The sequence below is a fragment of the Centropristis striata genome, chromosome 6 (assembly GCF_030273125.1).
Source record: "Centropristis striata isolate RG_2023a ecotype Rhode Island chromosome 6, C.striata_1.0, whole genome shotgun sequence".
Lineage (NCBI taxonomy): Eukaryota > Metazoa > Chordata > Actinopteri > Perciformes > Serranidae > Centropristis > Centropristis striata.
In genome coordinates, this window is record NC_081522.1 from 26,813,601 (window position 1) to 26,833,361 (window position 19,761).

Sequence of the window (19,761 nt, forward strand, 5' to 3'; positions counted from 1 at the left end):
TCAGTGTGGATAGTAATTTATGTAGTTGCTGGGTGTATTTAAACACGAGAAGCGAATTTATTATGTCAGCTTACATAACACGGTCAGAGCTGGAACAATTACAACACAATTTAGCGAGCTACCAAGATATGTTAATGTAGGACAATTATAATGTTGTTGTAGTGTATTTGCCAACAGCTGGGGGACAGGAGGGAGGTTCCAGGATGCTGCTGAGCTGTCACAAGCTCCGTCTACTGAAGCGTGTGTGACTGGATGTGCCTGATAAAAATGCTGTTTTCTTTTTGGGTGTTTGATGGAACAACAGATATTTGACTATGTGTTTAAGAGTGTGTGGTGTATTAGCTAGTCACCTTAAACAAGCCCTAGTGCTGTAATCTCTAGCTGTTGCACGCAGTGACAGTTGTAATCTATGCCTCTCCCTTTGTGACTCACTTCATTTCTCACTAAAATGATTACTGAAGCTGTCTTTTCATTTTTCTGCTTCACTCTCTCTCTCTCTCTCTCTCCTCCTGTGTTTGTGTGTGTGTGTGTGTGTGTGTGTGTGTTGGTAATCAGTCAGTTTAGCTCTTCATCTCGGTAAACGCCATCAGCCCGGAAGGCCGAGCCAGCCAATCGGAGCCCTGTAGAGCCGGCTGGGCAGCCAATCGCAGCTAGGAACACTCAGTCCCTCGTGACACGCTGACCTGCTGCATGTCGGTGAGCGTTGCTATGGAAACCCTACTGTACAGAGCGCCGATCGGCTCCATGGAAATGTGTTGGAGCGAGGGAGGATAGAGAGAGGTGGGAGGAGAGGAGAGAGGAATGCTGGCAAAACGTAGGAGAGGAACAAAAAGCCAAAGATAAGATAGAGGAGAGTTTCCTTGAAATGTGGCATCAGGTTTGGTTGGAGGGGAGAGTGGGACTGGCAGTGAGCTTCGACCTGACTGTGGGAAATGTAGCTGGCTCTAAAGTGCACAGTGTGTTCCAAAAGTATGTAGGCAGCAGAGCATCTTTGATTGTCTTGGCTCCTGACTTTTATTGCTTTGGACGCAACAGAGAACTGGGGTTTCAGAGATAGACTGTCAGCTTTAATCTGAGAGTAACCTGCACTTGGGCATATCAGAGGACAGCTTTAACACCTATGACCTTTGAGGTACACTTTTTTTCGGGTTGCCAAATTTAAACAATTATGTCATTTTGATTTCACTCAAAAAAGTATTTTTTCATGCACTGCAAAAAAGGTGTGTCTAAAAACAAGATAAAAACACTAAATCTGAGGGAAATGATCTTGCTGCATGGACAGATCATTTTACTTGACAAGATTTCTTAAATTAAGATTATTAAATCTAGAAATAAGCATGTTGAATGCTTAAAATAAGAAATTAACTCTTAAAACAAGATAAATTATCTAGCACTTCTAAATCAAAAGTGTTTTTTATCTTGGTAAGAAACAAATAATTGTCAGGTCACTCTGCTCGGGCCAGTTCATCGCTGCTTTCAGCTTTAATTTATCTTGTTTTAACAGTTTCAGTTAGTTATCTGGGGTTTTTAAAACTCTAGTTTTTATTCTTATTGCAGTTAACAAAAATGTTTCTTCAATTCTAGCTTTAGTCACAGTGTCACAGTACTACAGCCAGACTATAGGGTGCTTGTTGGTTGGTCAAACATGTCACAACTAATGGTTCACACTCATGATTTAAACAAACAGACAAATACTTTGGTTGAAACTATTAGGACAACCAACCATGTCAGAGTGTCCTTGAAGGTTAATAACTTCTCACATTTCTTTGTCATTTATTCCTTACTGACATTAAATCAAATGATGTATAACATGAACTTATTACACTCCCTCACCTACTTGTTTTAGTTCAATGGTACATTTATTTTTAGCCTGACCTTTCTAATCAATCATGTTTCTGTTGTGTAAAAATCACTGTATGCTAGCTGCCCAGCGGGCACACAGACAAAGTTAGCAGCTAGCTGGTGAATAAATTGAAACATTTAGCTGCTAGAGAGCTGCTCCCTACTGGGCAGAAATCAATTACCAGACCTTTAAACGCACAAATTGCTCTTTCAAATCAAGCTAGCATCAAGCTACAGCCGGTCCAATTTATTTAATCCAATGAACTCTTCCTAATTTAAGTCGCCATTTAACAGATCACTTTTCAGATGTTGTTTCCACATCACAACTTAAAGCTAACGAACACTCTTAAATGTAAAGAAGGTCATGTCTGGGACCTTTAGATGACCACATTAACCCATAAGAAGCCATGGTGACACGCAAGTAACAAACACTGTAGATGTTCTATAATCTCCCATATTCAGCTTTATGCTTCACATTAAGTCCCTGAGCAAGACTGTTTGACTGTGACAAGAAGTGACTTCTCCAAAATGTAGGTGTGACTGGAAACAGAAATGTGAAAACGTAGCTAAATTTCAAAAGCTTATTTTTTGTTTACTAGTCTAAATTTAAACCTATTAAACAATTCTAATCCGTTAATGTCCAGTATTGCATTAAACCTGTTCTGACCATATTTCCTGAACAAATTAATATAAAACAAGTAACAAAAATATCGCTGTGACGTATACGTCAATTGAAAACCTGATGTGACGTATTTGTCACAATAACAAAAATGGTAATAGGCCACTCAATTATTTTCACTGTTTAAATTATTTTAAATTAATATATGCTCTGCTGTTCAATTTAAAGTACATTTGAACAAATATAAACAAAAAATAATCCTATCCTGTCACAATTTTGATGTGTGGAGATGCAAAGAAAAAGGCAAATTTGTGTTTCTGTAAGCAGAAAAGGTGTCTAGCTTATTTATTTTAAAGTAAGAAATATCATAAACATAAATTCCATAAACGCCCAATGTAACGTATATGTCACATCACAGATTTTTGACATTTAGCGGTAGTATTTTTTTTTTTTAAACGTCATAAATGTGTTCTATGTGGTCCACTAGGTCTGTGGTATATCCCCCATAATTTTCCTTCAAGGATAAATGGGTCTGGGTTCTTATAGGTTAAAGCACCATTGGCCTTACTGGATCTCTCTGGGTGCCATTCTAGTCAGCCATGACTTTTGCAGAATAACTAATTAGCACAATGTAAAGATAACCCAGTAAAGCATGTGTGCCATGTTGAAAATCACGTTACCTGAGTGAGTCAGCCATACGGTGATGTTTATCTTGCTAATAGATTAAACAAATTATCATTGATCGCACCAAATACATTCCCTCTTTGGAAAATTCCTGTTACATTATGTGGTGTTGTGCTCTGGCTTGATCAATTACTTTATCAAAAACACTTTATTCTACCTCATAGATTCATATAAAGGACAAATGCTGTTATAATAAGGACACTGTGTACTGTTGGAGCCAGATAAACATTCATAACTAGGCCAATCTCTGCTGCATTTACAGTATGTGGGTTCAAATACTTCCCACAGCTACAGTGTTTCTCCAACACGTTCCTCTCTGGGAGGTTTTCCTTTCGCTTCTTTTTTTGCTGTCCATTTTTGTATTTCCCTTTCTTTCTGTAATGATCTCTTTCTTCCCTTCACTATCTCTCTTAGTAATCCTGATAAGCATCCATCCATCCAACTAGCCATCTCTCCATTATCATTTAACTGATCTATTCATCCATCCGTCTGTACATCTGTCGATCCATCCATCCCTCCCTCCCTCCCTCCGCCCGCCCGTCCGTTCGTTTCGTCCGTCCCATCTGTCTGGTTATCTGTCAAGTCTCCTTCTTCTCCTTTGTCCTGATTCAACCCCTCAAACCAGTCTGGTCTGTAGATTTTATCAGGCTGTGTGTGCGTGTGCGTGTATGTGTGTGTATTTGTGGTCAAGGCTGGCGTGGTTAAACGGCCTGCTAGTTGTAGAGTTATGTAACAAAGCTTTAACTGCATGTATGCTGCTGTCAGCTCTGTTACTTAACTCACAGCACCAGATTTAGTATATGTGCATCTTTGCACACACAATGCTTCTGCGTGCGTGTGTGTATGTCTATTTTTAAGCAGGAATCCATATGGTGCATGGTGTGTCATTAACAGTGATGGACCTGAGCCTCGGTCTAAGACACTTAAAGTGCATTGATTTAAAATTTTAGTGTAAATCTGATGCTTCAAATGATATTCAATAATTAAAGGTCTTTGAAATGTTTTTATTTAAATTCTGAGGCATAAATAAGAAGAATTTTACATTTTGTTACCATAATGATTATTTTTAGCTTTTTACTGCAGTCATCTGGAAAAAAAGAGTCAATACAGTGGCCAAATGTCAGGCAGAACTGTCAGATTCAGGGCTATAGCCATTGTCACAATACTATTGCAATTAGATTTTTCTGGCCATGTCCACCAGAAGATACTGTACTTTTTCTGGCTGTAATTTTGGCCATGCTAGCAGTACGGCTGGGATGGCAGCGCAGCCAGTCGATCCACCACTTATTCAGATATTCATGGATCTCAGAAGATGAAGCTACATGACTTTAGTAATCACTTTTCCTCTTTCTGCAACTGATAATGACATTCCCATCAGCCTCAGCTCTACTTTGTACTACTTGGCAAATGTTAGCATGTTAACATACTGAACTAAAACTCCTTTCACATATATCTAGACATCTATATCAGGGATGGGCAACTTAAATGCTGGAGGGGGCCACAATTTTTCATCGACACTACCACAGGGCCACATTTAAGACCGTGCACTTAACCAGATATGATGAAACTGCAATTTGAAATATGTTTACAGTGCAGTAACTTAACATATTTCATGCACAAATGCATGTACAACTGTATAAATAGGAATAGAAAAAGTTTGAACCAAATAAAAAATAACCACTTACTGTGATTTATTTATTTTTTCAGTGCAAGAACAGCAGACCAACATTAATAATAAGAAGTCACTTTGTGCATTTTTACACTGCACTTTTAGGATTTCATGCTCAAATGCATGTAGTTGTACTGAGGGCCACTTCAAGTGAGGGTGCGGGCCGTATGCGGCCCCTGGGCCTCCAGTTGCCCATCCCTGCACTAGATATTACTCGAAGGCCCGGTATGTTAGAACCACATTGCTGTATCAGTTGAACCAGACATTAATTTCACTGTGAGTCTGTGTGAATTTTGCAGGTCATTGTCTGAAGAATTCACAGTGAGCGAGTGGGCGTGTTGATGACGTTTCTATCATACAGCTGCCGCAAAACTGAGAAAATAAGAATAAAAACCAACAGTAAAGAAGAAGGGAAGAATGGTAATTTGAACACATGAAGACGACTATGAAAACGATTAACTGAAGACAATGAGTTTTATCTGTAGGTAAGGTAATCATCAGACAAATTCAAGGAATGGCACACTGCAAAAACTGAAATCTAAGTAAGGTTAAATATCTTAGATCAAGGGGATACATGCTTATTTTTTGTCTGATACGATAGTTCTTCTTAGTCAGAAGTTTTAATTTAGACTGTTTAACTTGTTTGATATAAAGATTCCACGGCTTTTGCCTTATTTCAAGAATTTTATGAAAAATATCCTACATACAGATAAAAATATTCATAGCTGTATCAAGAAAAGTATACACTGGTTTTATGACTTGCTGGTTTCAAGAAATATAATGCCTATGCATATCATTATGTCAAAATGATAGCTCTAGCATTTCCCTTTTATTAATTCTAGAATATTTTTCAACATATTGAGAAAATAGGTGACATGTATTTCATTAGAATCAGGAAAAATGCACTTGTTATTAGTTAGAATACACTAATTCTAAGGTATTTGTGGGTTTATTGAGATTAGATATTTTTACTTATTTTGGAAAGTCTTGACAAGACACATTTTTAGATAATTTTGCTATTTTTTAATCAAAATAAACCTTTTTTGCCCCTTGTTTTTAAGAGCTGACTTTTTGCAGTGCAGAGACTCGTCTGTTTATGACCATATTACCAACTATCGTCCAATTCTCCGACATTATCCAAGTTCATATGCAAAAATGGCTTACGTTGCTTACGAACTCAACATTATACCAATGCTAACATGATGATTAGTGAGCATGTTAGCATGCTCATTTAGGCATTTATCCTCACAGAGCCACTAATGTTGTAGTCTTGTTTTGTCTAGACATGGATAACTAAGTACATCTCATCCGGAATAAAAGAATATTTGAAAATTAACTTTCCTATACCTGCACTGGGGTGTGGATGTTTAGTTCTGTGGTGTATTTGATAAGACATTTTACAGCATACAGGAATTAAACTGGCATGGTACATAGCTTCGGGGAAATCAAGGGTGAAGACATGGATTTGATCTCTCTGTCTTCTCTGTTTTCTAAGATGCAGTTTTCTTGGGGACTTGTTACTTAGGAGCTGCTGTCCTCCTCTGTCCCTCCAACCTTTTATTCATCCCTTAAGACTGCATGGCCTGAATTGACGGCCTCCAAATGCAGTGTGTCCTCGTGCAGCTGAAGTGAGGGGTGAAGGTTGGGAGGATAGTAGATGGGGAGGAAAAACATAGATAAAGGAAGGGTCCGAAGAAGAAATTAGAGAAGAGAGTGAGACTAATTCTCTAAACCTGTCCTGATGCAGCCCCCTGCCGCTGCACGAGTCTGTGGCACGCCAGAAGAAGAAGAAGAAGAAGAAGATGACCTGAGAAGACCTCTGGACGGACTCCTCCTATCGTACATCTGTCACCTCTGTAACTGTCATCAGCCTGTCACTCATTCTCCACTAACAAGTCATTTTCACAGATGACACGTGTCAGTCAATCTCAAATATCGCTCTTTGACAGGCTCTGTTTGATTCGCACATACACAATCTCAAACATCCCCCAAAGCACCCACAGTGCATCTGGCTCTGTGTCTCTCCTCCCAGTCTTACCTCCATCTGAGTACGTCTCTGTTCCATATCCGTCCTGCAGCCCGTTGTTCCAAGTCCCCTCGTACTTCCCGCTCGTCCCTGTGCTTTCTCGCAAGCCATAGCGTCCCTTAAAGCCATGTGTCCACTCGCCCTTGTACACCCAGCGGCCCTTATTCTCAACGCCCACGCCATGTCTCTTGCCCTGAGCCCAGGTGCCCTGGTAGGTGTTCCCGCTGGGCCAGGTGTAGACGCCCAGCAACTCGAAGCCATGGGCCCAGGACCCGCAGTACTCGCCCTGGCCCTTGGGTCCCGTGCAAATCCCGTGGCCGTGCGCCTTGCCCTCCTCCCACCCTCCGCAGTATGACCCCCCATCGTCAAAGTTGAACCTGCCGCCAGTGGACATGCATGAAACAGGTCTTGGCAATTCCCCTGAAGCCTCGACAAAAACAAAAAGAAAAGAAAAAGAAAAATAAGGGAGAAAAAAGAAGGACAGGTTGGTGCTAGAACCAATCCATGGAGCCCAGTTTGGAAGGTGGTGAGGTCAGGGGGTGAGGAGGGGGAGAGAGTGGGAGGGAGAGGGAGAGAACTCCCACACAAATGAAGCAATGTCGCTCCTTTTCTTAGCTGGTTTGAAGAAGAGGAAGGAGAAAAGAGGTGGATAAGAAAACGTGGCCCCTCACAGGGGTGTCAGGGGTCTCCCGGTTATGGTGGGAAAGGCTGCTGCTGTTCACACCATCCTCTTGGTGGGCTTGTTGTAGCATCGGCTAGCACTTTACAGCTTCTCTGTGGCAGATGCAGATGAGAGAGGAGGAGAGTGGGCCCAGAGCTGCCATTATCCTCTCTCAGCAGGAGTTTGAACCATCAGGCAGTTCCACCGGCCGGCCATGGGCCTGCCTACACAGTCTACGACACACTTGAACAACTCTTCCTCCTACTCCTCTCCTTCTTTCAGCTCAGACCCCCGCGTTCAGCTGCCTCCTACCTGATGATGCCTCCACCTCCCTGGGGTGTAGAGCCGAGAAGTCTCCCCGGTGGCAGCCCTTCAAACCTCCAAGCCTCCAGCATAGAAGCCACCTTAGGCTCTTTGATCAGCACCAATGCTCTAACAGGAGCGGTGACATGTTGCGTGATAAAGAAATAAATAAAAAGAGAGAAATTGTTTTATCTTTGAGCTGGGTAGCTGGTAATCAGACCCCCCCAAAAAGACCATTTAAAGTCTCAGAATCTGTAGCTCACTTCAGGCTTCACCATCCTCTTCTTCACACACATACACACACAGGCTGTGCCTGGTCGCGCTGTGGAGGAACAAACACATGCATAGAGAGAGGGAGAGACAGAAAAATGGGGAAAACACATAAGGTAATCTGCTTGGCTGCCTTCTTTTTTTTGTCTATCCTGTGGTGCTGGAGAACAGCAATGCAGTCTCCTGCCTTATGCACGCACACACTATATGCAGGCACACACACAATCTTTCTGACAGCAAGTGCGCACACACAGACAATGAAAATAAACAACTGAATTGATTAATTTCTCCTCCTCTATTCCCCCTCTCCCTCTCTCTCAGTCTGTCTGTAGGTCTTTAATCCACTGCGTCCATAAGTGGTTTATCCTCTGCGTGGGTTGCCTTCAGGTTGCCTGCTCGATGAAATAACATCCATCTATACGATCCTGGTATGGTGTGTTCTGTCCTCTTCAGCATCTCCTGCTTGTCTCCATGTTTCCCTATGGAGCGCCGGCTGACGCACAGCCTGCCTTCCTGCCTGCTGCCTTGGTCTTACAATCTCTTCTCCTCCTGTGGCTGGATCTCTGGATCTCTCTCTCTCTCCTGATCTGTGTGTGTGTGTATGTCTCTCTCCCTCAGAAAATCTGCTCATTAAAGAGGACTGTTCCAATGCAGCCAACAAATCCCCCCTCCTCGTCCCGCTCAATAGCACACTCTAGCTCTTAAAGAGACACACACCGAGCACAGAGGCAAGCTTCTTGCTTCCTCCCTCACCTGTAGCTTTTCATCATTTACTCAGCCCTTGTCTTTCTCTCTGCATCTCGTCTCACTTGGTTTCTCAGATGACTGGCTTGATATGAGAGTCTAAAGATGGCTGCGGTGATACATATTTTCCAACAATGGATAGGTGAAGATTAAAGGAATAGCTCAAGATTTTACCAAATGATCCTATTCTCTTTCTGGTTGTGAGTTAGATAAGGAGATTGACACTGTATCATCCTCAAGTCTGTATGGTAAATATGAATTTGCAGCCATTGGCATCACTGTGTGTTGAAAGTGGTGAAGCCATAAGGGCTCGGATGAAAAAACATTACTTCAGCAGTCATTTTAGGCAGTATAATGGGGAACCAATATGAGATCAGAATAGAAAATTACAATGTATCAAGAAAATAGCATAAGAGTGCATCAAAAGAGCAAAGTGTAGGCTAATACAGAGTCAGTAATACAAGAATATTAATGATACATAAAACATTCAACATTGTTGGCATAATTTAGCCACACCCAAATATAAGGTGCAGAGCTGCAGAGGCAATTTATATACACACACACACACACACACACACACACACATATATATACATACATACATATACATATATATATATATACATACATACATACATATACATATATATACATATACATATATACATATATATACACACACACACACACACACATATATAAATATACACACACACACACACACACACACTATGAGGGGTATTTTATGCCAGCACACTATACTTAAACGCCTAGAATGCGTCGCCTGTGCCAGCATAAAGTCTGATTAATAGGCGTGCTTACAGACACGCGTGTTGCGAGTACACCAGATGACATGGGTGACGGGTGAAAAGTGCCACGAGCGAACGTAGTGGACGCCTGTGTGTGTGTGTAACGCGTGTACGTTAACAGTGTGTTACTCTGTGTAACAGTTCAGCTGTTACACAGAGTCTCAGCTTCATATGGTATTGTTTATAAGAAAGCACAACTTACAGATGAACTCCAAGCCCCCACAGAGCTGTCAGGATATTTCTATTATTTTCAGGCCAGTTTTTATCTCTCTCTCTCTCTCTCTCTCTCTCTCTCTCTCTCTAGGTTTGAATGATATCGAATTGATATTTAATGATAGCAAGGGTGAAAGGGATAATTAAAATAATTTCAGCTACTTAAAAATAGTAGGCTAATAGTAAAGTGCAACGCTCACAGCCAGTTCCCAGCTTCGCGCGCGGACACACAGTTCATTATGCACCAGCTGTAATTAGGTAGGTTTACCTGCCTGCAGAAGCCCTAATCGCTGTCACCCCTGAATATTAAGTAGCCATGCGGACCTATCTAATGAATATTCAGTAGCCATGTGGACAGCAGTCCGTTCACAATATGATTCCATCGGACCTTATATCTACACTGTTTAACCCAATTCGGCACTTATGCACAGTCCCATTATGTTTTACAGACATTCGTAGTTAACTAATGAGGTAAAACATTTTATTTAAGCTGCATTTTGCTGACTTTCACTCCTAAAACAGGCTAATTAAGCCTCCGGTTTTGGCCGGAAAAACGTTAAGTTTATCTGGTACTTACGAGATAGTCTTTCTCTTCATCTATAAGTTGTGCTTTCTTATAAACAATACCATATGAAGATGAGACTCTGTGTAACAGCTGAACTGTTATAGGCTTACACGCGTTACACACACACACAGGCGTCCACTACGTTCGCTAGTGGCACTTTTCACCCGTCACCCATGTTATCTGGTGTACTCGCAATACGCGTGTCTGTACGCCTATGTAGAATTGTACTTAACAGTCACGCGGGTCTTCATGTCACGTATTTGAGGCGTAGTTCACCCGTCACGCAGCCGTCACGTAGGCGTATGTGCAACAACGCGTGTACAGCGTCTGCGTGACGCCTGCGTGACGCCTGTCTGTCCATTGAAAGTGAATGGAATTTACATGCGCACGTTAGACGTTTGATGTCATCGCATAGGCGCTGTACACGCGTTTTAGTATAGTGTGCTGGCATAAAATGCCCCTCATACACACACACATACACACACACATAAATATACACACACACACATATATATATATATAATATATATATATATATATATATATATACATATTTATACACATATATATCATATCTAACATCACATCTCTCAATCAGTTCAAATCACAACTCAAGACTTACCTGTTCAGACTCGCTCACTCCATCTGATCCTCCGCACAAACCCCCCTCCTTTATTGTAATGTATCTGATTTGTTTAGATTGTATGATGTGTATGATGTTCTGCATTGTTTTATCCATGTTGTAAGGCGACCTTGAGTGCCTTGAAAGGCGCCCTATTAAATAAAATGAATTATTATTATTTATTATTCTATATATGTATATACACATATATATATCTATACACATATATATATATACATATACATGCATATATGTATATATACATATATATGTGTGTGTGTGTATATATATATATATATATATATATATGTGTGTGTGTGTGTATATATATATATATATATATATATATATATATATATACATATACATTGGCCAAGAGACCGAAAATATGTGGAGAAAAACTACAAATACTACAAAACGACGTTTCCGCTGTCCCGGCCTTAATGGTACAATAACGCAACAATGCTCCCGGTTTTAATGGTAGAAATGCGATAATGCTTTCCCAGGCTATTATTTGAAGGAGGCTTTTATTAAAAAAAGAAAATCAGAGTGTTTTACACATCACATTGTAGCCAGTTACCCGGATGTCAGCCATATTGGAAGTACTCTGATGTAAACAAACAATGAACAGCACGCTGAATGTTCATTTTAAGCAGGATTTAAAATGTCTTAACTACTAAAAAGCCCAGAAGAACATGCGTAAACGGCTCGACTTTACAGAGAATGACTAGGACAGCGGGTGAAACAACCATATTTACCTACAGTACTAACTCGTGTGGCTTCAAAATACAGGTGTGGAAATCTGTTACCTGTCAAATGATGTTTCCTGAATGGTGTTCTCCGTAGCATCACCCCCGCGGTTGGAGTTAGGATTTCAGTTTAAGGTTAGGCCTTGTAGAGATAACTGTTTGGAGTTAAGGTAAACTTGGGCTCATGTTAACAACTTAAAGGAGGACTGGTTGGGGTCAGGGGTCAGGTTGGTGCAGGTTAAGGTCAGGGGGAGACATATCGACGGGGGAACAGACTTTGACATAACACCGGTAAGACACCCGGCTTATAAAAGAGGCCGGCTTTTATTTACTAAAAAAATTTTTTACACCCGGTTACTAAATGAGGCCGGACATTAATAGGGGCCCGGCTTTAAATTGAGGAAATGCGGTATCATGTTCCATGTTCACTCTGGATAAATTCAACAAGGACTTTAAAAATCTTCTAGCCATGTTGGCTAGTGATGAAAAACAAATTAAAGTTATCAGCTAATCAGATTTTCCACTAGCCATTTTTTCCCCCATTTAAAAAGTGTCTTTTGTGTAGACCCGCCAATCCTTACAGTACATGTTATTCATTTCTTAGTCAACTACTAACCACTCACGACCTGACAGCCATTTCGTATTTAAAGGCTTTTATTTCTTCTTTCCCCCCCTCTTTCATCTCCATTGTGCGCTGTGTTTTCAGCCTTCCTCCTTTGCTCTTCTGTTTTTTTACTCCAGGTTAATATCTCCACACGTTTGTTTGTTTTGCCTAACTACGTTAACCTTACTCCTACTATTACTTTCCGTCCCTTTATTTAATTTCGTGCCGTCTTCTCCGTATCAGTGTAACTCGCCCATAGCCGATACTACCCACGCTAGGCATGTAGCCAATGGTCGTATGACACATCACGACATAGTGTTCATGGGGAATGTAGGATTAGTTCTACAAGCAGTGTTGCCAGGTAAAGATAACGTTTCCCAGAAAAACACACAGAACCGACCAAATTTCAGTTTTGCAGAAAACAGACAAAACTAGTCAAGAACACATTTATGATGTCAAAGATGTGTGATGTGACATATACGATACATATTTCTTATTTTAAAATAAATAAACTAGACATATTTTCTGCTTACAGAAACACAAATTTGCCTCTTTTTTCGAATCTCCACGTTATCAAAATTGTGACAGGATAGGATAGGATTATTTTTTGTTTAAATTTGATCAAATGTACTTTAAATTGAACAGCAGAGCATATATTCATTTGAAATAATTTAAATAGTGAAAATAATTGAGTGGCCTATTACCATTTTGTGATTGTGACAAATACGTCGATTTTTAGGTTTAAAGCCCGCTGTGACATATGATATTTTTTATATTTTTTTAATATTCATTTGTTCAGGAAATATGGTTGTGCCGGTCAAAACAGGTCAAATGCAATACAGGAAATTAACGGATTAGAATTGTTAAATGGGTTTGAACTTAGCCTAGTAACAAAAAATAAGCTTTTTGAAATTAGCTACTTTTTCACATTTCTGTTTCCAGTCACAGCCACATTTTGGAGAAGTCACTTCTTGTCACAGTCAAACAGTCTTACTAAGGGACTTAATGAGTTAAGATGAAGCATAAAGCTGAATATGGGAGATTCTAGAATTAGTTTAGAAGAGATAGTTTGTTACACGCGTGCCACCATGGCTTCTTATGGGTTAAAGCTGAGAGCCGGACGTTCATATTTTTATTTTTTCATATTAATTGAAAGCCATTTACAGTTAACACAGCCTAGCAGTTTATGCTGCATTTCAGCTGCAAATATCTTCACAAAGGGACAAGCCATGAATATATTGCGAAGACTGGATACTGTGTTTCCAGATGGCATCCTATTATTTCCAATGGCAGTTGCTAACTGGGTGTACATGCTCAACAGGTTTCTCAGGGTCCACGTTCGGGGCCAATCGAGACCTTCCTGCTAGCTGCCTTCACTTATATAGGAACACAAAATGATGTTCTCACTTGTTAAATATAATTTGACAGTTTTCTTCGCTGTTGGTACAGGTTGTCTTGTGTTTGGATTTTGAACAGCATTTTCCTTCCCTGTGTGATTTTCAGTGAGTTGATTCTCAAAGTGACTTGCTCCAGGGCATCTCAGTGGTGTTTGTGGGAGGGGGAGGGAAATACCTCTGGCCTGGAACTGCTTTTTTTTTTTTTTTAAACTTCTCTTTATTGGTTTTTTTTTTTTTCTTTCATTCACAATTAAAAATAAAGAAGGTACATGTTCATTTATGCTTGATATCAACACGAAAGAACAGAATGATAGTAGAAAAATAAAAGCAATAAAAAACCACAAAAAAAGAAGAAAAAAAACTAGGTGGAGTCAAATCAAATATCAAAACAAAAATAAGGTTTACAAATAAAAGAGATTAAAATATTAAAAATACAACTTGGAGGATGTCAAGTTTTCCAAAATTTACATTTTTTAATTTTCATGGGGTTATATTTAGTATAATAGTACATAAATGGCTGCCATATTGTGTAAAAGGTATTTATCTTACCTCTCAGGGTGAATTGGAACTGCTTTTTACGTTCTGTTCCAATGTAGATCACTGAACTGATGTTTAGATCTCAGTGTGTGCAGAAAGGAAACACCTGTTGACACAAATGTTACTTAAATTATTTTAGATTACCACTCTTTTTGTCTGACCCCTTCTACCTCCCTGACTGCCCTCTCATCCTTCCTACTCTGAAAGCAAAGTCCTTCACCTCCGACACATCTTCCCATGCCCTCGTTTTTCACATTCAGCTGTCCTGTTGCTGTTGTTGTCCTTGTCCTTCTGTCTGCCAGTGTCTGGGAGAGCTAAACCAATTCCAGCCCAGATTACAGTAATAAAATCACTGTGAGGCTGGGGATTAAGGCTTAGTCCTCTAAACACACTGGTAGTAGAGAGAGAGAGAGAGAGATAGAGAGAGAGAGAGAGAGAGAGAGAGAGAGAGAGATGGGGAGGGAGGGAGGTGTAGGAGGATGATAGAGAAGGTGAGTAGGTGATTGAGAGGGCAGGCAGGGTGACGCACAGTTAGTGTGATTTCCTGAACACAACAAAGGGATTAGGAGTCAGAGAAGTTAGTAACACAAGCTTCTGCACTCACAAATCCATGACATCATTTAAGCTAAATCTGAACAGAATGAGTAAGAACTAAGAGGGTGCTGACACAATGATGGATAATGGTAACTGGGTGACATATTGTAATAAGCACGAGTTAAATTACATATATGCCTGTGGGGTTGTAAAGGTCTCATTTTGAAGTTTAACTCACAGTATTATATCATTTCTGTGTACTTATGTATGATTATTGTATAATGATGAGACTGGAGGCCTTTGAATCTCATGAAACCAGAACCTAATGCATACACACATGCATTGACTTAGGGGTAGCGTAGTCCACTGGTTCCCAAACTTTTTCTTGAGGGACCCACATTATTACCATTGAAAACTTTGGCAACCCCCCATTGTCCATTGCTTCTATGAAGCTGAACTCAATGTGACTTTCATGGTACCCTCTCTTTTTCTTTTTGAGATATTCAGCATTTTTGTCTCTCTGATGCTTCGCCATTTTTCCCTTAGCTCTGCGTTTCTGTTGTTAGGTGAGGTTATCGCTAGGTGAGGTTACAGCTAGGTGAGGTTACCACTAGGTGAGGTTACCGCTTGGTTGAGGTTACCGCTAGGTGAGGATACCGCTAGGTGAGGTTACCGCTAGTTGAGGTTACCACTAGGTGAGGTTACCGCTTGGTTTGATGTTACCGCTAGGTGAGGTTACCGCTAGGTGAGGTTACCTGTGTAAACTGCAGGAGGGATGTTACACATGTCCTTATTCTCGCGATATAGCCTTTATTTTTAAACTTTTCTATAGTGATTTTTCTATTTAAATAAATGAATAAACGTTTAATGTAGCCCTTATTTAGTTGTTTTAGTCCCAGTAATGAATTAAATGCTGACTCATCTATATTTAACACATTCGATTTATTACATCCCTTAAAATCAAGAGGGCTTCGCGACCCTCCATGGATCTTTGGCACCCCCCTTGGGGGGTCGGCCCCCCCTGTTGGGAATCACTGGCATAGTCTACCACTACAATTATTATTATTATTACAATAGTGGAATATTCTAATCTGGAACAGCACACACTTTTGGTTAGTGTCTTATTTCTAAAGCATTAATGGTGCTGCCATTATTTATATACATAAAAAGGGAGAGCAATGTGTGGAGGATTAATAAAGCTTGGAGAGAAGATATTTACTGCTGTTCAGGTACTCAATAGTGGGTTTATTCTGGGTTTCTGCTGTAAAATCTGTCTGTTGCATCTGGAAAGAATGCCGAGAGCAAAAACCAAAATGAGTAGAAATATGCTGAAATGCACTGTAGAGGTGCAAAAAACTTTTCATCATTACCAGCATCACCTTATACATAGTCATTCAATGAGATGCAGCCTTAATTAAATTCAATTTAGCTTTAATTTAATTTAATTTAAAATTGCAATTATGTCAAATTAATTTAAAAAATACTTTAGTCATCAAATGATATATGCTTAAGGTTTTCAGTATTTTGTGCATATGTACTTGTAGTAATAAATCAATGGGTTAAATTGGACATATTCATAGTTTCTACTAATGTGTGTTAAAATCAGTGTCAATTATGGTAAATCTTGCAACCCACACTGCAAAAAGATGTGTCTAAAAACAATATAAAAACTAAATCTGAGGGAAATGATCTTGCTGCATGGACAAATAATTTCACTTGACAAGATTTCTTAAATTAAGATTGTTAAATCTAGAAATTAGCATGTTGAACACTTAAAATAACACTTCTAAATCTAAAGGGTTTTTTTTGTCTTGGTAAGAAACAAATCATTCACAGGTCACTCTGCTCGGGCCAGTTCATCGCTGCTTGCAGCTTTAATTTATCTTGTTTTAAGAGTTAATTTCTTATTTTAAGCGTTCAACATGCTTATTTCTAGATTTAATAATCATAATTTAAGAAATCTTGTCAAATGAAATTATCTGTCCATGCAGCAAGGTCATTTCCCTCAGATTTAGTGTTTTTATCTTGTTTTTAGACACACCTTTTTTGCAGTGCACAAACTCCAGGTTTGAAAAAAAACACCTTTGTGTGATTGTACAGCCGCTGCTCAATCAAGTTAAAAATGTTCTTTTTCTCTTCTCAGTTAAGCTCCAGCAGCTCACTGTTTTTGCTTACCATCTGGTCTGTCTGTACAATGTGTGACATCTCCACGCAGTCAATAACAAAGCTCATCTGGGTGGTCAATAGTTACATATGTGTGCCTTAGAATTGGGTATCTTGAGATCAACGGGACTGAACCACCAACCACACTGTGTACATAAAGAAATATCTGCTTAATAGTGTAAATAACCTATTGGTTTCTGTCCATTGGTCAATAGAGAACTCTATGTCAACTCTTTGACATTTATGATAACTTGGTAGAAAAACAAGGTATACATGTGTTAGCCGACATTTTTAACCATCAAGGACCTCGTTCCTTCAAGATCTGAAGGATCGTTGCTCACTTCCAGGCACTTCTTGGTTTTTTTTATCTTCGGCTTTGCACTGTATTCAAAACGTATGGTGTTCCCTGGAATGCTCCTTTAATTCAGCACCCCTTGGTAACTATTCTTACGAACAGAACCAAACTGGTGGCTTCAACATACAAGAAACTCTCCTTACATAATTTAAAACCACTTCCAATAATCAAAAGCTGGGAAAATCCTACAAGATATAGTGGAGGTGGTCTATCATTTGGAACACAATTTTTTCTTCATCTAAAAATTTAGCCCACCAGATCATTCATTATAAATTCACACATAGATTTTATTTCACTCAAGAGTGCAGATTTAAAATGAAATTAACTGACAGTGACTGTTGTACTAAATGCGCTGAGGCTTTGAAGGGAGACTTTCTACATATGTTTCGGTCCTGTTCAGTTGTCAAACCTCTTTGGAAATATATAAATGATATTACTAACACTATTATAGATAAAGTTCTTCCCTTATGTCCTATTCTATATCTTATTGGATCTAATCCCAACATTTTAGTTTCATTTCAGCAGAAAAGAATAATACTAGCAGCTTCTACGGCTGCCAAGAAAACCATTATAAAGAACTGGTTTGAACCTGTCACGAATTTCAAGAGAACATGGCTTTTATTGTTTTTTGATGTCTGCCTTCTTGAGAGGTCAACAGCCAGGATTAATAATGCTAGACCTGAAACCATAATCAATTTGTCTAAAGTTATTGCTGTGGTCCAAGGGTTACTTTGAATTTAGTTAACATTTCATATGATTTTTTTTTATCCTGGAATCTGTGTATATTACCAGTCTCTCTATATTTCTGTTTGGGCTAAATTCATGTTTTTTTTTATTTGTTCGTCTGTTTTCACCGTGTGGCTTTGTACTGGTGTATCGTTGTTTTTATTGTTGTTGTTGTCCTTTATATTGTTCTTTGTATGTTACTTGTGTGTACATTATGTCTAATTTGTAAATATGTTTCTGAGTCTTTGTTGTCTAGAATTGTGTTTTAGTGTCGTTTTCATATTGTGGCTCCTAATAAGTAATCCACTGTTCTTTTTTGTTTATTTGTTAATAAAAAAATATTTAAAAAATAAAATAAAAATAACTTGGTAGCCAAAAGTAATGCAGTTCTTTTACATAAAGACTTTATTAGTCTGACAATTTCTTCCTGCAATATGTTGTACACCAAGTTAAGAAAAAGCTAGAAATACCCCCTCCTTAACCTGACTTACCGGTATTCTACAAGTTTCTCCCTTTACGACTGACGTTTCTGTGACGATTACACGCTATGTGCCCCAACGTCAGCAGTGCACCCAAAAAAATCTCTCCTCTTTAGTTATTTATAAAATCTTTTTTTGTCCGGAGTTAAAATAAAAAAGGGGGTCGCAGGAAAAAGAGGAAGAAGAGGGGCTGTGAAGGAGGGACAAGTGAAGGGGAGGAAGGCAGCCTCATTCTCATCCATCTCTCCCTCTCCTCTATTATTCATCAGCCTCTCCTCATCCCTCGTTCAACATGCTGATGGAGGATAAAATAGGTCAGAGGCATAGGCTGGTGCTCGCAGTGACTGATGTCTTCCCTGACACGTCGTGCACTCGTCCCCTCCTCTTTTCCCTTTTCTTCCCCGCTGCCGCCTTGTCGTCCCATCTTCCTCAGCCACTCTCTCAGACAGGTTCCCCTGCTCTCCATCCCTTCATACCTCTCATCACCTGATGATTCCTGAATACTGTCGATCATCTGCTCAGCTCACCTTCCTGTTATCTCCCCCTTTTCTTGTTGTAAAAGAGTAAAACTCAGACAAAGGACATGTGCTGCTGCTAGCCATCTGCAGGGGGCACACTGAACCATTATATCTATGAATCTTGCCACAGGGAGAAAAGAAGGGAAGGAATGAAAAAAAAAAACACATCATGGATTTATTTTAGTTATACTTCTTGGAGAACTTTTATCTACTTTCTGATCAAACCTACAATAAAACCTGTGGTTGTTGACTGACATCAGGTGTAAAAGTAAAATAACGTTCATCTCTATGTTAACCCATAAGAACCCAGACCCAGTTATCCTTAAAGGAAAATGATGGGAGATACCACAGACCAAGTGTACCACATGGAACACGTTTCTGATGTTTTTAAAAAAAAAAAATACTACCCCTAAATGTCAAAGATCTGTGATGTGACATAAACGTTACAATGGGCGTTTATGGTATTTATGTTTATAATATTTCTTATTTTAAAATAAATAAACTGGACACATTTTCTGCTTACAGAGACACAAATTTGACTTTTTCTTTGCATCTCCACAACATATATAAATATTGTGACATTAATAGTGCTGTTTAACAACAAATTATTTTTCAGATTTGTTTTTGAGTAACAAAATAATAATAAATTAATAATAAATAAAACCAAATAAG

The 19,761-nt window shown here is 39.3% G+C and overlaps 1 protein-coding gene across 1 annotated transcript in view; it reads right to left on the minus strand.

Moving 5' to 3' along the window:
* The window catches only part of jph3b (junctophilin 3b), a 91,896-nt gene extending 83,262 nt beyond the window's left edge, over window positions 1-8,634 (minus strand). The window contains exon 1 of the mRNA XM_059334854.1: window positions 6,853-8,634. Within this exon, the coding sequence (XP_059190837.1) occupies window positions 6,853-7,234 (382 nt within the window). The 5' untranslated portion in view covers window positions 7,235-8,634. The remainder of the gene's footprint in view (window positions 1-6,852) is intronic.
* Between the last annotated feature and the right edge of the window lie 11,127 nt (window positions 8,635-19,761).